This window comes from Nesoenas mayeri (genome assembly GCF_963082525.1).
Source record: "Nesoenas mayeri genome assembly, chromosome: 20".
In the NCBI taxonomy this organism is placed as follows: domain Eukaryota; kingdom Metazoa; phylum Chordata; class Aves; order Columbiformes; family Columbidae; genus Nesoenas; species Nesoenas mayeri.
The window spans coordinates 5,312,684-5,326,798 of record NC_137569.1 but is presented as its reverse complement, the minus strand read 5'-3'; the positions used below and the strand labels follow the sequence as shown (position 1 = coordinate 5,326,798).

Sequence of the window (14,115 nt, the reverse complement as noted above, 5' to 3'; positions counted from 1 at the left end):
GGACGTGATCTACCTTGACTTGAGTGAGGCATTTGACACAGTCTCCCACAGCATCCTCAGAGCTAAACTGAGGGAGGGCGCTCTGCATGATCGAGTAGTGAGGTGGACTGTGAACTGGCTGAAGGGAAGAAGCCAGAGAGTCGTGGTCAATGGGGCACAGTCCAGTTGGAGGCCTGTATCTAGTGCAGTGCCTCAGGGGGCAGTACTGGGGCCTGTATTATTCAATATATTCATCAATTATTTGGACGAGGGAATAGAGTGCACTATCAGCAAGTTTGCTGATGACACCAAGCTGGGAGGAGCGGCTGACACGCCAGAAGGCTGTGCTGCCATCCAGAGACCTGGACAGGCTGGAGAGTTGGGCAGGGAAAAATGTAATGAAATATAACAAGGGAAAGTGTAGAGTCTTGTATCTGGGCAGGAACAAGCCCAGTTTCCAGTGTAAGTTGGGGAATGACCTATTAGAGAGCAGCATAGGGGAAAGGGACCTGGGGGTCCTGGTGGACAGCAGGATGACCATGAGCCAGCACTGGGCCCTTGTGGCCAGTAAGGCCAATGGCATCCTGGGGTGGATTAGAAGGGGGGTGGTCAGTAGGTCAGAGAGGTTCTCCTGCCCCTCTACTCTGCCCTGGGGAGACCACACCTGGAATATTGTGTCCAGTTGTGGCCCCTCAGTTCCAGCAGGACAGGGAACTGCTGGAGAGAGTCCAGCGCAGGGCAACAAAGATGCTGAAGGGAGTGGAGCATCTCCCGTGTGAGGAAAGGCTGAGGGAGCTGGGGCTCTGGAGCTGGACAAGAGGAGACTGAGGAGTGACCTCATTAATGTTCATGGATATCTAAAGGGTGAGTGTCAGGAGGATGGAGCCAGAATATTACCTTGAAAGTGCAAACATAACTTTATTTTTTTTTTCTTTAGAAAAAAAAGACTGCTGCCTTTTCCACAGAAATGATCTTACAAGGACCGTCCCACTGAGACCAGTGAGGGGTGCTGCTCATGGCCTGAATTTCCTCCCTCGTTTCTTTCTTACTGTTTTTGTTCAAAATTTTGTTGTTGTGAGCGCATGTAGTCCTGTTTAAGAAAAAAAAAAAACAACAAAAAACAAAAGCCAAGCACCGTTGTTAATGTCAAACTGTACTACACTCGCACAACTCTTTTTTTTTTATGGTTTTAAAAAACGCAAAGTGATGCCTGTCTCAGAAACTGCTATTCTGTCTTAATTACAAAACTCCATCTCCAAAGAGTTTGTTTTTGTTTTCCTGTAGCAGTTTGGTTTTAAGTGTATGAAGCTTTCAAAAGAGTGCTCTGTGTTTGTCCTAAAAGATTTTTGATGGAACAGTTGTTTTATTCACATGTGGAAATTGTTAAATATCTTTTATTTAAAAAAAAAAGTTGATAATGTACATGTACAATTACAATTCAATGATCTTTTGTATTTTATTTTTCAAAATAAATGCTTTAAATGTGATTTTTTTTTTTTTTTAATTGAAGTGTTTTCCTCAGCTTTAGGATGTCAATAATTCAAGATATTGATGTGTTACTCAGATGCAAGGGGTGATCTAATGTCTGGGCTTTGTATCTCTTTTTAAGGTTTGCAGCTGAATGCAATCTTTTTCTTTTAATGGCTATGTGATGGGAAAAAAAAAGAGGTAAATTAGAGCATCCTACTGAGAGTTACAGAAGAGTAGCATGAGATTGATTTATCGCAGGAAAAAGGTAATTTTTAGCCTATTTAATTTGTTCCTTAAAAACAATTGTGTTCAGACAGTTGCAGGAGCAAATCCACTTCTGAAAACCTTGACATCAAATTTGTGTCCTAAAGCTCTGAGCATCTGGCCCACGATTGTTCAAGGAAGAGTTTTTTTGGGATGTTTTTCCTCAAGTTCTCCCTTTTAAGATTTGACTTAGTTTTGCTTTTTCCCTGTTTCTTTTGTTGCTGCAGTTTGAGATCATTAAAATATATTTGTAAACCCACCAGGGAAGGAAGAACTTTTAAGTGCCTTCGGTCACCAAGTTAATTTTCCAGTTCGGTGCAGATTTACAGAACGGTTGTTGGAAAAGTAAACCCGGAGCGTCCCCTAGTGCGGCCCCCGGGCACGGCTGCTCCGCCCCGGGCACGGCTGCGGCTGCTCCGCCCCGGGCACGGCTGCTCCTGCTCCGCCCCGGGCACGGACACAAGCGGCTCAGCGGCCCCGCCTCCTGCTGCCGGCAGAAGCGTTTCACTAACGGAGCGGTCGTTAATTGAGGAGTTACGTGGCGTTTCCCCTCAGAAATCAGTTAAAAAGCCGTGTGTGAACGGAGCGGGGAACTCCCACCGCTGCCCCCTCCCCGTGCGGGGACACTCCCGGTCCCGGTTCCCGCCTCGGCGGCCCCGCCCGCGCGGGACCCGGATGGGCCGTACGTGACGCGGCGGCCGCTCTCGCTCCCGCCTTCCCGGAGGCGCCGCCGCAGGTGAGAGCGGGCGGGGAGAGGCGGCGCCGCCCCCTTGGCGGCCGTTCGCTCTCCCTCCTCCGGCAGATGTGGCGGCGGGCGGGCGGTGCGGCGCCGGGCTGGGCGCGGGAGACGCGGCGGCGGTGGTTCCCCCGCGGCCCGGCAGGGGGCATGAGCGCGGCCCGGGGCACGGCGGCCCCGTTAACCGGCCACCGGCGGCCTGTCAGGTGAGGGGCGGGAAAGCAGCCCGGGGAACGGGAGATGTCGGTGAAGCGCTGGGGAGCGGCAGCTTCCAGCAGGCGCTGAGGGAACCGGGAGCCGCTGCCCTGCCCGGGGCCGCTGCCGGAGCGCCGGGTGCGGGAGCACCGGGGCCTCTCACCAGAGTCAATCCCGCACCTGCAGGCACTTTGTGGTGAATGTTTAGGCTGCTTAGAAGGACCTAACATGGCGCTAAGCATCCGTTAATATTTAATTGCCTAATTAATATTTAATTTGCTGGACACCTGGCGTGCCCACAGGTCTGGCTCAGTTCCCAAGCTCCCTCAGGACTATCCATGAACAGGTCGGTGTCTCACACCTCAGTGGTGAAACTGGAAAGCTCCTTCTAGCTGCTGGAAGCTTTTCCATGCTGTGAGGTTCTGTGGCACAGGGCAGGTCTCCTGGCCTTTATCCACCTGTCATTTGTGGTTATTTCTTCCTGCTGCCCTGTGATTACCTGGGACGGTCACTGTGATGATGAGGGTTCCCCTCACGCCCTCCCACGTCTTTGCTCGATGATGCACAAGTTAAGTTACAATATCGCTTCATCATACCTGTGTTGTGTTTTGTTAATGAATAGAGATGTTGAGTATGTCCAGAGTTTTCCACTCATGTGTATAATACAGTTCACTGTACCTCAGGGATCGCTTCCCTCTTTCAGGGTGTTTTATTCCCCATTCTGACACGGATTTTTTAGGATTAGCTGGATGTCATGTCTTTTCCTGCTTTGTTCACATAAACCTTTGATCATCTGAGTCTCTTGAATGCTACAGAGAAACTGTGAGTCACGTCTCATTCTGCGTCCTCACAGGGACCCAGTTTCTCTTGACAAAGGGAGAGTCTTTCCTCAATCTAGTTGGTATCTCCCAAAAACGAGCACGTTCCAATGAGTTGGGTTTGAATAGCAGTTTGTGTAGGGCTTCTTTGGTGGATTCATTCAGTACATTGATGATAAAGACTTTGTGTAATCATTATGTCACTTTTTTTATAGGTATGTAACTTTTCCCACACCACTGTAACCTCAGAATGTATTTAAGATAAAGTGTTTTTTAAACTGATGTGGAAAAGTTGAGGGAACAGCAGAGCCCTGAAAAGCTTTGCTGAATCTTAGCATCAAGTAAAACTCGATGCAGCTCTGTACCTAGGGAATGAAGCAAAACTTGCAGGTTCAGTTCATTTAATAAGCTCTCTTTGGTGTGTATATGTGAGACAGCATCTGAGCTGTTGATAACAAAGCTCCAGGAAGTAATCTCTGCAGCTTAAATGTCAGGTAGCTTGTAAACTGGAAGGAAGTATTTCTGGTAGTGTTGGATGGTGCTGACATTTGGTTCAATTAAATATTTGATTTGGAAATCATTTTGCTTATTGGTGATGTTCTCTCATTAATTATCTGCTGATCTGTCCCTAGACATATATGAAAATTAAATGGATGCATTTACTTACCTTAAATAAGCAAACCATGTAACTTTAATAATGGTTAATATTATTGTGCATGCTTTGAGTGGCAAGAAGAGGATATTCAGATGGATGCATATTCCTCATGAAATGAAAAGAACTGAAATACAGAGAACCAAAATACAGAAGACTGGATGTCAGAAACTAGCCGGTGACTGGCTTATGTTTTTCTTTTAGGAAGACTCTTTGTTCCAGTCAGTGTTCTGCTGTTTCACTGCTCCGTGTCTGGGGATGAACAGGAAGTGAAGCAAACCCAGAGAGGAACTTCTGGTACCTTTTAATGAACATCAAAAAACAGGTTAAACTTGTCAATGATCAATCTCTTCATTTTACAGCCACTAATCTTATTCTTGGAATCCCGGACTAATTATGGGTTGAGTTCTTGTATGCTGAACCTCACCATTTAGGAGATTGCCTTGTGTGAACATTCCAATAGAAAAGAAGGTTGTTATTCATGAGCGTAACATGTCCTCTCTCATGTTTTTCCTAAACCCTGGTGTCACGTTGAAGGAGGATAATGAATGAGGAAGAATAATTCCTTTTTCTCAAACCTCTGCTTCTGTTGGGGAAAAGGGCCTTTTTGGGACAGCGTCAAATGGATGAGAGTATCCAAAGCACATTCTGTGCTCCATGATTCTGATTTTGGTGAAAGAAGATGATGTGTGTTCCTACAAAACAGGGAGGTTTAGTGTGATCAGCTCTCTGAAGAGTCTGTTTTGCCCAGGAGCATCCAGGCTTGCTCTGGCTTCTTTTTGAACTTGCATCTTTTCCTTTAAGAGCTGAGCTCTATAGACAGCCCTACAATGTGCATAATGACTGCATTAGCAGAATTAGGAATGCAGAATAATTAATCATGGCTGTCACAATTTTGTCACATATTTAACCAATAAATAAATATACCAGATATGCTTGTGCAAATATTCCTCCTCTTTTTACGTTTTCTAGTGATTTGAGAGAAGGAGCTTGCAGGGTTAGAGAGCTACATAAATCCTCTAGTAATATATTTGTTAGGATGTTGTGATGGCACTGGAGACACCACAGCAATCCTGTAAGCAGAGGTATTTTTTACATAATGCAGTGAAAGAGAACAGCAGGGTTTCTAGTCTTTCCTACTCTGCCCTTTCAATTATTATTTTTGTGAAGCAGCTTATTGTTAGTCCCTCCCATCCTCTGGTTGAAGATGGATTGTGAAAGCATTGCAGCTGGAGTTGCTATGTGGTTTTTTTTCCATGCAGGAAAGGAAACTGATCATTAGCAAACGCACAATATAATATGTGGAGTTAATATCAGATGTGTGTGTCTGTGTGCAGCACAGCGTGATGCAGTGGGCAGGAAAGCACCTGTTTTCTCTGTCTGAGTAGAAGGCTCAATTTTCTCGTTTCACAGGAAACGCTACAACTGAGCAGGGAGCCTGTCGTTGTCCTCAGCGGGCTCTGCTCCGCTTTTGCAGCTGGCGGCGATCGCCCGGGAGCAGCAGTTCAGGTGTTGCCCAGCACACAGGCCCAATGAGAGCTGGCATTTGGGGCCGCGTTTCTGCAGACGGCCTATTGCGATGGCCGGGATGGAACCGCGGCCACCCAAATTCACCCAACAAATGACATTTTGCTGCAAAAGCGTGGCGGAGCCAATCACGCACCGCAGCGTGCAGCCAATGGACACCGCTGTCTTACCCAGCCACTGGCAGGGGCTCGGGGACTGGAGGACATGGTACAGCTCTGCAAACTGCATTCCTGCAGGGACAGCCCTCTGCGAGTTAATTTTTCAGCACAACAGTCACCCGCGCTGTGATTCATTTCCCAGGAATAACAATGCCATTGTAAATGCTCGGTGTGAAGCCGGGGAGGGCCGCGCCGTGCCTGCCGTGTGATCTGCAGCCGGTGGGGACAGCGCCTGAGTAATTTGGGTCTTGTTTCCCATTTAGCATTGCCACGGCTGCCGAGCCAGCAGACCTGCTGACGAGAGCCAGAGGGATGGTGGTAGTTACGGGGCAGAACAAAGTGAGCGGAGACCCGGATGATGCCATGTCGAGCTCAGATGCAGAGGATGATTTCCAAGAGCCGGCCACTCCTACTGCAACCCAGGCAGGACAAGCGCTACCTCTGCTGCCGCAGCAGGTAAGAGCTCTCTGGGACTGCTCGTCTGATAAGATCTGCTCAGGCGCCGAAGGATTCAGGATTTCTTTATTGGAGTATTTACGATTATCCAGTTCAGTTTCTATTAGTAGCTAAATGGTCGAATAAAACTAAGTCTCTTGAATTTTACTTCAGTTGCTTGGCAGCATTATTCAGAATTTCCATCCATGTTTGGACTTGACAAATACAAATAAGTGTTTATTCTGGTACCAAGGCATCATTAAGGTGTCATACTAAGATTTTAGGCCTGCTATAAACATAATGTAAATACAGAATCACTGTTTATTTCAGTGTATAGTATAGTATAGGAGCCAGTAGAGTAACACCTGAGTGTGAGTCCCAGGGCTGGCCTGAGATTTCCTACCTTTTGTTTTGTGTGTGTGGAAGGAGGGGCCAGGGTTGGTTGGTTTGTTTTGGTTTGGTTTATTTTCCCAAAAGAGCCAAGAGGAGGCTTCAGGCTTTTAATGAATATCTGCTATTAAAGCCGAGTGGTTACTGCTGTTTCAGATTTCCAACTAAAATGAAAACATTCACTGATTACACCCAGACGCCAGCCAAAGCGTTCAAGTTGTTAACCCTTGAACCTCACTGTTTGGTGATGACAGGCCAGGAGAGAAGCGTTTGTCAGAACAAATCATGTCCCAGCAGCAGAGTCTGTACACTGTTCTTCTGGAAGTTGTAACCCTTTTGGCCTGAACATGCCTGCAGAGGAACAGGGGCTCCTTTCTGATGATGTGATTGCTTTTGCAGTTTCCAGAAGTTGTTCCACTAAACGTGGGCGGCATGTATTTTACAACAAGACTGTCAACACTGAGACGTTATGAGGACACAATGTTGGCGGCTATGTTCAGTGGAAGACACTATATTCCAACAGATGCTGAAGGCAGATACTTTATCGACAGAGATGGAACCTACTTTGGGTATGTACAGTGTTCCCAGCAGTATACGTTAAAAGTTTTACTGAAGTAAATTATTTTTATTGAAAAATAAGTTTTAACATTTTTTTTTCTTCTAGTTAAATCATATTTTTGTAGTAGGTAAATGTGACTGACTGGCATCCGCACCTTCAAAACTTCTCAACAGAAGAGTATATTGCAATTAAAAAACTATTAGTTTTATTCTTAAGGACTTGAGTTTTACAATGGGAAAAGGAAAACAGGTAATGTTTTGAATTTGTGCGTAGATTATTTCCTTTTAAGGTGTTTTGATGTTTTAAAAAGAATTGTATTTGGCATTGCTTTTCCTAGGAAGCTCTTTTGCACAACACTTTTTTTTAACTGATACTGCAGTATTTGTGATAAAGAGAGAACGGAAGGAATGCATCTAGTTTTTTTAAACAGTGGAAAGTATGATGTTTTCAGTGTTTAAACAGGATATAATGTAATTGGTAAAAAAGCACAAGCTTTTGCTGTTAGTGCCATATTCCTTCACCTTCAGGATTCCTTCTTAGGCTTTTGTTTTATTTTTAATTAAACTAACCGTGATTGCAGTCATATTCTGTTTGAATTGGTGTGGGATGCCTAGAAAACGTAAGCAGTGCTCATGAGTTGCTGTTCGTGGGTTAAGGTCTCTGCCCTAGGCACACTTTGCAGTTTAACTTGAATGTCTTGTTTCTCCTTTGTAGACATTTCCTTAATATCCTCAACAGAGAAGGATTCAGTTATTTTCAAAGCATATTTGGATAGTACTATAACCTGCCACAGATATAGATTAAGCCACTATTTTTATTGGAAAATAATTGTTTCTTTACATTTGGCAATTTGGAAGCACCTGCTACTTAGTTGGGAAGTCAATTCATTTGTGATGTTATCAATCTGAATTCAATATACAGCTGGAACAGAGCGCCAAGTGTAGCACTTGCTGTATTTGTTGACATTTTAATGAAGATTGCAGTAGTGCTTGCTTTAGTTGATATGGTCAATAATAGTTTTGTTTGTTAATGCTTATAAAGTGATTTCTTTCTTGTCGCTTAACAGTGTTTCTGAATTGCGAGGGAATGTTCTTTCTTCTTGTAATATATACCACAAGTGCATATGGCCCCAATCTGATGAAGAGAACCCCTCCTTTGCAAATGCACTATCCATTCAGCTGGAATCCTGCTTCTGTGTGGGCTAAAATATCCACGTGTATGATTCTCCAGGAAACTGGAAAAGATTATTTTGTCACAAACCTGAATTTGAAATAGAGTGACGACAATCTCTTTCCCATTAAATACTGTCCACGCCTCTATTTTAAATGATAACTCCACCTTGAACTTTTTGTTTAAAATATGACAGCATTTTCTGAAATGGCTTTTGACATTAACAGTGTAAAAATGTGAAATGATGACTTGGACACTTGAATATGGCAAATGCTTTTAAAAACATATGTTGGAAATATGACTCACACTTACTTCAGTTACTATCTAAGCATAAGGATTTCTATCTCAATAGAATGAACAAATGTCCGGTGTTTACTCTCCAACCTGCAACAGTTTTGGCAGAAACTTGTTACTTAACAATATTTTTGCCTTTTTTTTTTAGAGACATACTTAACTTTCTACGATCTGGTGACCTGCCACCGAGGGAGAGAGTGAGGTCAGTTTACAAGGAAGCACAGTATTATTCCATAGGACCCTTGCTAGACAATCTAGAGGACGTCCAGCCTCTGAAAGGAGAAAAAGTCAGACAAGCTTTCCTGGGTCTGATGCCATATTACAAAGGTAAATGAACAAAGAACTACTGACTCTTTCTCCCAGAGCGATTCAAGTCATATACACAGCGCTTTCTGGTCTCCTTTCAGCTTTCAGAATAACTCCATTGTATTTTAGAAGTTTATGGGTCTTTCATGGCCTTTAGATCTTTGAGGTCTCCGCATCAGTTTTGTTCCTGCTGTATCCAAGGATGTGGATTTTTATGCTGTCTTAAAAGGGAGCAAGATCTAGGCCATAACATGCATGGCTTATTATTAAATGAGAATGTTTCTCTGCTTCTGTGTTTGTTCCATTAGAACCTGCAACTGAATAGATTTGGGCAGGTACTAAGGACACCAAGTTCAAGTGGAAGACAAGAGTTTATAGATCATGGAAGGAGGGGCTGGCCACTTGGGGAGAATATAAGGCTGTTGTCAGAGGGCGTAGGGAGGCAACTGGGAAAGCTAAGGCCTCCTTAGAATTAAACCTGGCGAGAGGGGTCAAGGACAACAGGAAGAGCTTTTTCTAATACGTGGCAGATAAAACTAACACCAGAGGCAATGTAGGACCACTGATGACCTGGGGGTCTTGGTGAACAGCCAGATGACCATGAGCCAGCGCTGGGCCCTTGTGGCCAGGAAGGGCAATGGTACCTGAGGTGGATTAGAAGGGGGTGGTCAGTAGGTCAGAGAGGTTCTCCTGCCCCTCTACTCTGCCCTGGGGAGACCACACCTGGAATATTGTGTCCAGTTGTGGCCCCTCAGTTCCAGCAGGACAGGGAACTGCTGGAGAGAGTCCAGTGCAGGGCAACAAAGATGCTGAAGGGAGTGGAGCATCTCCCGTGTGAGGAAAGGCTGAGGGAGCTGGGGCTCTGGAGCTGGACAAGAGGAGACTGAGGGGTGACTCATTCATGTTTACAGATATCTAAAGGGGGAGTGTCAGGAGGATGGAGCCAGGCTCTTCTTGGTGACAACCAGTGATAGGACAAGGGGTAATGGGTTCAAACTGGAACACAAAAGGTTCCACTTAAATTTGAGAAGAAACTTCTTCTCAGTAAGGGTGACAGACACTGGCCCAGGCTGCCCAGGGAGGTTATGGAGTCTCCTACTCTGGAGACATTCCAACCCGCCTGGACACCTTCCTGTGTAACCTCATCTGGGTGTTCCTGCTCTGGTGGGGGAATTGGACTGGATGAGCTTTCCAGGTCCCTTCCAATCCCTGACATTCTGTGATTCTGTGAAGTTAACAAGAGAACTGAGATTGATTTAATTACTCTATATCTAGCTCCATGGAACTTCCTGTTGCTGCTAATATTACGTTAAGCATAACTTGTTAAACACTGAAGCAACGTGTTTCACATAAAATAATTGCATTTGTTTTCTTCTACTAGGTGCTTCATTGTTATTTTCAACTTTTCTCATTTTTTAGATCATTTGGAACGGATAATCGAGATAGCAAAGCTTAGAGCCATGCAAAGAAAAGCAAGATTTGCGAAACTAAAGGTGTGTGTCTTCAAAGAAGAGATGCCCATCACTCCCTACGAATGCCCACATTTCAACTCTTTGCGTTTTGAAAGGAGTGAAAGTGAGACAAAGCTGTTTGAACACCATTGCGAAGTCGATGTATCTTTTGGCCCCTGGGAGGCTGTAGCTGATGTGTATGATCTCTTGCACTGTATCGTGACAGACCTGTCTGACAGAGGGATAACTGTGGATCACCAGTGTATCGGGGTGTGTGATAAACACCTGATAAACCACTATTACTGCAAGCGTCCTATCTATGAATTCAAGATTACTTGGTGGTGAGTTATCCTGTTGACAGCGGTGCAGGGGGTAAAAGGACTTCTAGACGACAATTGCTTTTAATATTTTTGCAACGTGTCTCTGGAAATGCATTGCTGCTAACGTATATCGGAATCAGTCTGCTGGAATGCTGGCTAACGCTTAGCTGCTCAGCGAAGGAGAACCTGTTCCAGAGGCTGGAAAACCTCCGAAATCTTGAAAAACCAGCCTGAAACAAGACTGTTGGCTCAGGTACCTTAATGGGGCACAAAACAAAACCACCTCATGGAAACGATAGAGAGGAGCGTGTAACATCTTTTAGAAGGTGCCACCTACCATGTGGCTTTAGTATCACAGTCTGCAAAATGGATATTGCAGATCTCACCTGCATTATTATAAAGCCGGGGTGCTAATAATGCTGACATAACATGGTTGAATTTTACCCACTTAGAAGTGTTTTAGTCGCTACTTAAACTTTCCACTTTATAAAACTGAGTAACACCCAGCACAGAGATTCTGGAAATGTAATTTTCATGTAATAGACCATTTGAAACAAAAAATAGAGGAGTATGCCCTATATATTATTAATTGTTGTCACGATTAAGCTGTATTTCTTTTTAAATTAAGAATCTGCATTGTGAATTATTATATTTCAATTACTTCCATTGTTATAAAAAGAAATAGCAGATTTGGAATATATTCCTAAATGCTTTTAGGAATAATAACTGTTCATGGAAGACTTGTGCCTGTTTTTAGCCTTAGACATTCTAAATGTTTACAGTATCTAAAAAAAAGAAGCTCTATAGAATCAGGTCCTTTGCAAAGGCTTTTGGTAAATGAGAAAACCCTATATGTATGTTCCTGTTAGCAGAAGCAAGAGGAATATTTAATGTATATTATTTTATTACTGACTCTTTTTACATTCCGTGCCATTAAACTTTGTTCTAGATTTAGAGCTGAATGATGATACTAGACAAGCGCTTCCTTCACCTCACCTTCTTCAGTCAATAAATCTCATTTTTAACATCCTTGTTGACCCTTCCTAGTGCAAAACCAGGAAAAAAAAGAATCAACCTTCATATTCAAATATTTCTCAAATTACCAGCCAGTATATCTGAGTGGTAAATTGATTTCTACAATAAGACAGCCCTTGCAGAGTCATATTCTTTTCCGAAGTTAATTGTTGCACTTCTGACATTAGTAACCACATCCCGAAGTTGAATTCCTGTACATCTAAAACTGAAAGGTAGATGTAAATGTCAGGGAATCTTAAACCACAATTTCTAAGAAAATGATCTAAGGTGGCTACTTGTACACTTAAGACCCTTAAGTTCAGGTTGCCAGCATCACTTTATTTAGAGACTACAATGAGAAATGCCATTTAACTGGATTATTCAGGGGTTTTTTTGCCGTTTCCCATATATGTATTTACATGAGACAACTCTGGTTTGAATTTCAGCACTACTTATAGAAATGGAAGGCAGTCTGATTTAACCGTACATTTTTTGGTTTGTCTTTGAGAATTTTGCCGCTGTTACTCTAGAGAAGCTGATGACAGAATTCCTGTTTTGATCATGTTTGGTATTTTTTACTATGCACATACTGATATTTTACAACTATTTCCTGTTTCATGTTTAAATAAGAAAGACTACCTAGCCGAATAGATGAAAATTAAAATATTGGTCTGTATCAGTTGAATCTTAATCAAAATTTTCATCCTTGCGATTCTCCAGGAGAGAGCAAACATGAAGTGCAATATTGACAAAGCAAACATGGATTTGAGCCAGCAAATTTGATTAAACACATTCATTCTGTGTTGTGATGTGTGCAAGTTGACAATATTGTTATTTTATTGACTACACTTGTTCTAAGCAGTCTTTGTTTACAATGATTTAGATGATATTGCCTAATGTGTGTTCATTTTTTGACAGAAACAGAAGAGTTGTGCAGGCGGATGTCAGGGGAGTATAATCTAATAACTGGTTTATATAACATTATTGATTTATCTTTTCTTGGTGTGTAGCGTAATTTTTGAAATTCTGCGTTTGCAACAAAAATGTGAGTAGCTGATCTACTAAATCCATGTTTAAGATGATTAATGTTTTTGTATATCATGAATGCTTTGTAATTGTCTAATTAAACTAAATGCCTATGCAATGCTGCTTTTTTTTTCTTTACTTATATATTTTCTCTATATCTAACTAGGCCAGAAGTTTGCTAGGATGTACTTACCTGTGTCTCAGGGATTCTCCTGTTTAGCTTTCTTGCCTCTTTCTCACCTATACAGCTACTTTTCTGTCCCAACACTCCCAAATATTCTGTGTTTGCCACCTGACACTATAGACAAATTGGCCATGTACTCAAGGGCTCAGTACAATATTGCTATGAATGTCATCTTTGCAGATCATTAAAAGGACAATGCATGTCAGTCCATTTAGCTCATTCAGTTGGAAGGAAGGACATATATTACACTGAAAATTATGTGGAATCTGGCTGACCTGCTCTGCAGCCACTATAGTCCCTCTCCTCATTTCCCCTGTGATGTGAGTTCGCTTTGCACGACTGCAAATGGAAATTAAGACACCGGGGTTCGTTTAACAGCACCAGCCGTTAACTTTTTAATCATCGCTTCCTTTACAGGTGGCACTTGAGCAGTGGCTGGTACCGGTTCATTTCAGTTCCACTTTGCACCCACCCAGCATCACAGAACCACAGACTGGCTGGGGCTGAAGGGACCTCTGGAGATCACCCAGTCCAGCCCTTGCTCATGCAGGGTCACCAGAGCAGATCACACAGGGTCACAGGCAGGTCTGAGTGTCCCCAGAGAAGGAGACTCCACAATCTCTCTGGGCAGCCTTGGCCAGGGCTCTGGCACCTCAGAGAAGTTTCTCCTCCTGTTCAGATGGAACCTCCTGTGTTTCAGCCTTCATGTGAAGCAGCCCAGAGAAGTTGCCTGTAACTGTTCCTGCTTGTGCAGCGCTCAAAAAGAAAGTTTCTGGATTTGCTTAGCTGGCAAAAAAGACACTGTGCAAATGAGAAGGGGAAGAGGAGTAAGTTGTGAACAGCAGTAGCTATTTCTGCTGCTGTCAGCATCGAGACCCAGACACAGCGCCCAAGGGAGCTGAGTTTGGGGTAAAACCACAGCAGCTGCTGGGAGCTGGGGTGGTGTCTGAGGGGATCTGCTGCGGAGGGTGGCTGGAAGGGCAGAGAACCAGACTCTGAAGAGAAGCACGCGTCGATACGCCCAAACACCCCGAATCTGTTCCCAGTTCCCCTGTGAAACACGCCGGTGCCGCTCCCGCCGCCTCCCCTCAGCACGGCCTCCGCCACCGCTTCCTTCCGGGACAGCGCCCCGCCCCGGAAGCGGGGACACGCCCTTCCGGCGCCACC

The 14,115-nt window shown here is 43.9% G+C and overlaps 1 protein-coding gene across 1 annotated transcript; it reads left to right on the top strand.

Annotated features, from left to right (window-relative positions):
- Positions 1 to 4,405: 4,405 nt before the first annotated feature.
- Positions 4,406 to 10,749, top strand: KCTD7 (potassium channel tetramerization domain containing 7; the record flags this gene model as incomplete). Its single annotated transcript, XM_080357033.1, has 5 exons — positions 4,406 to 4,439; positions 6,063 to 6,255; positions 7,024 to 7,193; positions 8,796 to 8,974; positions 10,373 to 10,749. The coding sequence occupies exons 2-5, from the start codon at positions 6,112 to 6,114 to the stop codon at positions 10,747 to 10,749; spliced, it is 870 nt and encodes a 289-aa protein (XP_080213159.1). The 5' UTR covers positions 4,406 to 4,439; positions 6,063 to 6,111.
- Positions 10,750 to 14,115: the final 3,366 nt, after the last annotated feature.